The following is a 2304-nucleotide window of genomic DNA, read 5'->3' as shown; positions in this document are numbered from 1 at the left end:
ATTGATGGCACACCAAGCCTACACTCATTGTGTTTGCACAGTTTGGGTTTCAATTGGAATATACTCACTACAGTCATTGATGCGTATGACACTAGTGGCCTAAGGTAAGTGGGCATGTGTTGATTTTTGTTGATCCATTTTCAAGGATGAAATTTTTTTGATGTATTTTTTAAAAAGGAATTCTCCACAACACTTGCGTAAATAAACCTATAGTAAGACTCGTTGCATGAAAAAATATGTTTTATATTTGATATTAATACAAAAGGAGTTATATAACTGGCTACATCAATATACAATAAAGGGAAACAATATACAACATTAGCATAATTTTGATAGTGATCTTGGGATAATTGGAACTACTTGACAAAGATGTGAAGATGAAGCTTAAGGCTATCAATTATGAGGATTGGGAGTCCTCGGAACAAGATTAGGGCTAGCATTAGTTGGGTTGTGGTTGGTTGGAGGACTACCACCATGAGAAGGCTCACCAATAGGAGTTTGGTTGTGGTTGCTTGGAGGACTACCACCATGAGAAGGCTCACCCATAGGAGTTTGGTTGTGGTTGCTTGGAGGACTACCACCGTGGCCAGTTTGGGCCGGAGGTCCACCGCTTTGGTGACCTGGGGTGGTTTGGCTAGGAGGGCTACCATGAGAAGTGGTACTGGTTTGGGTAGGATGGCCACCATGTGAAGTGGGACCGGTTTGGTGACCGGGGGTAGTTCGGGTAGGTGGGCCACCATGAGAAGTGGGACCGGTTTGAGGATGCGAGCCGGTTTGGGGACCATGAGAAGTAGGGCCAGTTTGGGTAGAAGGTCCACCATGAGAAGTCGGTTGAGTAGGAGGCCCACCGTGAGAAGTTGGACCGGTTTGGGGACCGGATCGGGTAGGAGGTCCACCATGCGAAGGAGGCCCACCATGAGAAGTTGGACCGGTTTGAGGACTGGATCGCGTAGGAGGTCCACCGTGCGAAGTCGGTCCGGTAGGAGGCCCACCGTGAGAAGTTGGACCGGTTTGGGTACCTGGACTAGATCGGGTAGGAGGTCCACCATGCGAAGTGGTTCCAACACGAGGCCCACCATGAGAAGTTGGACCGGTTTGAGAAGCAGATCGGGTAGGAGGTCCACCATGCGAAGTCGGCCCGGCAGGGGGCCCACCGTGAGAAGTTGGACCGGTTTGGGTACCGGGACTGGATCGGGTAGGAGGTGCACCGTGAGAAGTCGGTCCAGTGGGAGGCCCGCCATGAGAAGCTGGACCAGTTTGGGTACCGGTCATGCCACCACGAGAAGTTGGTGCTTGCAAAAGCTGTCGTCGAGATGCAGCCTGCACGTCAACAGCCGCGAACAGTAGCAGGAACGCTACCCCCATCATGGCCATGCACTCGACGCTGCTTCTTCTTCTTCTGGTGGTAGACATGTTGCTACTCGTGCAGGAGATCATGTTGTCGTCGCCTCAAAACGTCCGCTGCGTAGCTGGCCAACACAAAGCTGTGGCCACCCCCCTTTTATACAAGCGAAATCCCGTTAAAAAAAGCGCTGTCCAACGGCAGTGTCCATATGCTATTCAAGGTCGCTCGTTCAATTTCAGCGGTTTTTGCCATTAATTAAAGCAATGCCCACTTCTCTAAACTTATGATCCTTTGTATTTCACATGGCATCGCCTTAGGTGCATTTCGCAGTCAAGAGCTTAAGTGAGCACAATTGTAGTGCCATACATAAGTTATAACCAATATGTGTGTGTGTGTGTGTGTGTGTGAGAGAGAGAGAGAGAGAGAGAGGGGGGGCGGGCAGCATTTTGTCACAACTTGGCCAATTTTGGTTGAGTTGGCTCTAAACTGCATGGTATCCACTTAACATAATATGGCAGAAGGGGGAGCCCTTTACACGTGTCCCAATCTGCGACTTGAAGGTTAAAGCTCAAAACAAAAAAAAAAACCCTTTGCACGTGATAAAGAGGGAGAGAGAGAGGTCGCCGAAGGCGACCGGCCGTACTTATAATTAAGGGAGAAGACAACGGTACATCAAAACTCTACGAAACCCTTCGTTCCAAATGCTTCTTAGGTAGTGTTCACACGACACATCGTTATCGGTAACATTTTAAAATAATTGTGCCCCATGCATGGTCGTACATGAATGATTTATTTGTCGTATATGTAACCTTGTAGATACTATGCCACTTTTGTAGGAATGATATTATTGGTGAGTGTGTGACCACTCCATTAGAGCCAAGTGCCTCCAAAACTACTGAATAAAAGCACATCCCAAATTTAAGTGTAGAGTGTATTCATGTTATTTTCATGGCCCTTAT

The 2304-nt window shown here is 48.0% G+C and overlaps 1 protein-coding gene across 1 annotated transcript; it reads right to left on the bottom strand.

Annotated features, from left to right (window-relative positions):
- Window positions 1-230: 230 nt before the first annotated feature.
- On the bottom strand, window positions 231-1399 carry LOC147449717 (uncharacterized). Its single transcript, XM_086522684.1, has one exon. The coding sequence runs from the start codon at window positions 1372-1374 to the stop codon at window positions 394-396; it is 981 nt and encodes a 326-aa protein (XP_086378810.1). The 5' UTR covers window positions 1375-1399; the 3' UTR covers window positions 231-393.
- Window positions 1400-2304: the final 905 nt, after the last annotated feature.

The sequence above is a fragment of the Adiantum capillus-veneris genome, chromosome 10 (genome assembly GCF_014529385.1).
Source record: "Adiantum capillus-veneris isolate H3 chromosome 10, ASM1452938v2, whole genome shotgun sequence".
NCBI classification, from domain to species: Eukaryota; Viridiplantae; Streptophyta; class Polypodiopsida; order Polypodiales; family Pteridaceae; genus Adiantum; species Adiantum capillus-veneris.
Note: the sequence above shows the minus strand (reverse complement) of the source record. Positions and strands in the feature narration are given on the sequence as shown.

Excerpts from the sequence above, each read along its gene's own strand:
- LOC147449717 (XM_086522684.1), bottom strand. The coding sequence starts at position 1,374 with ATGGCCATGATGGGGGTAGCGTTCCTGCTACTGTTCGCGGCTGTTGAC.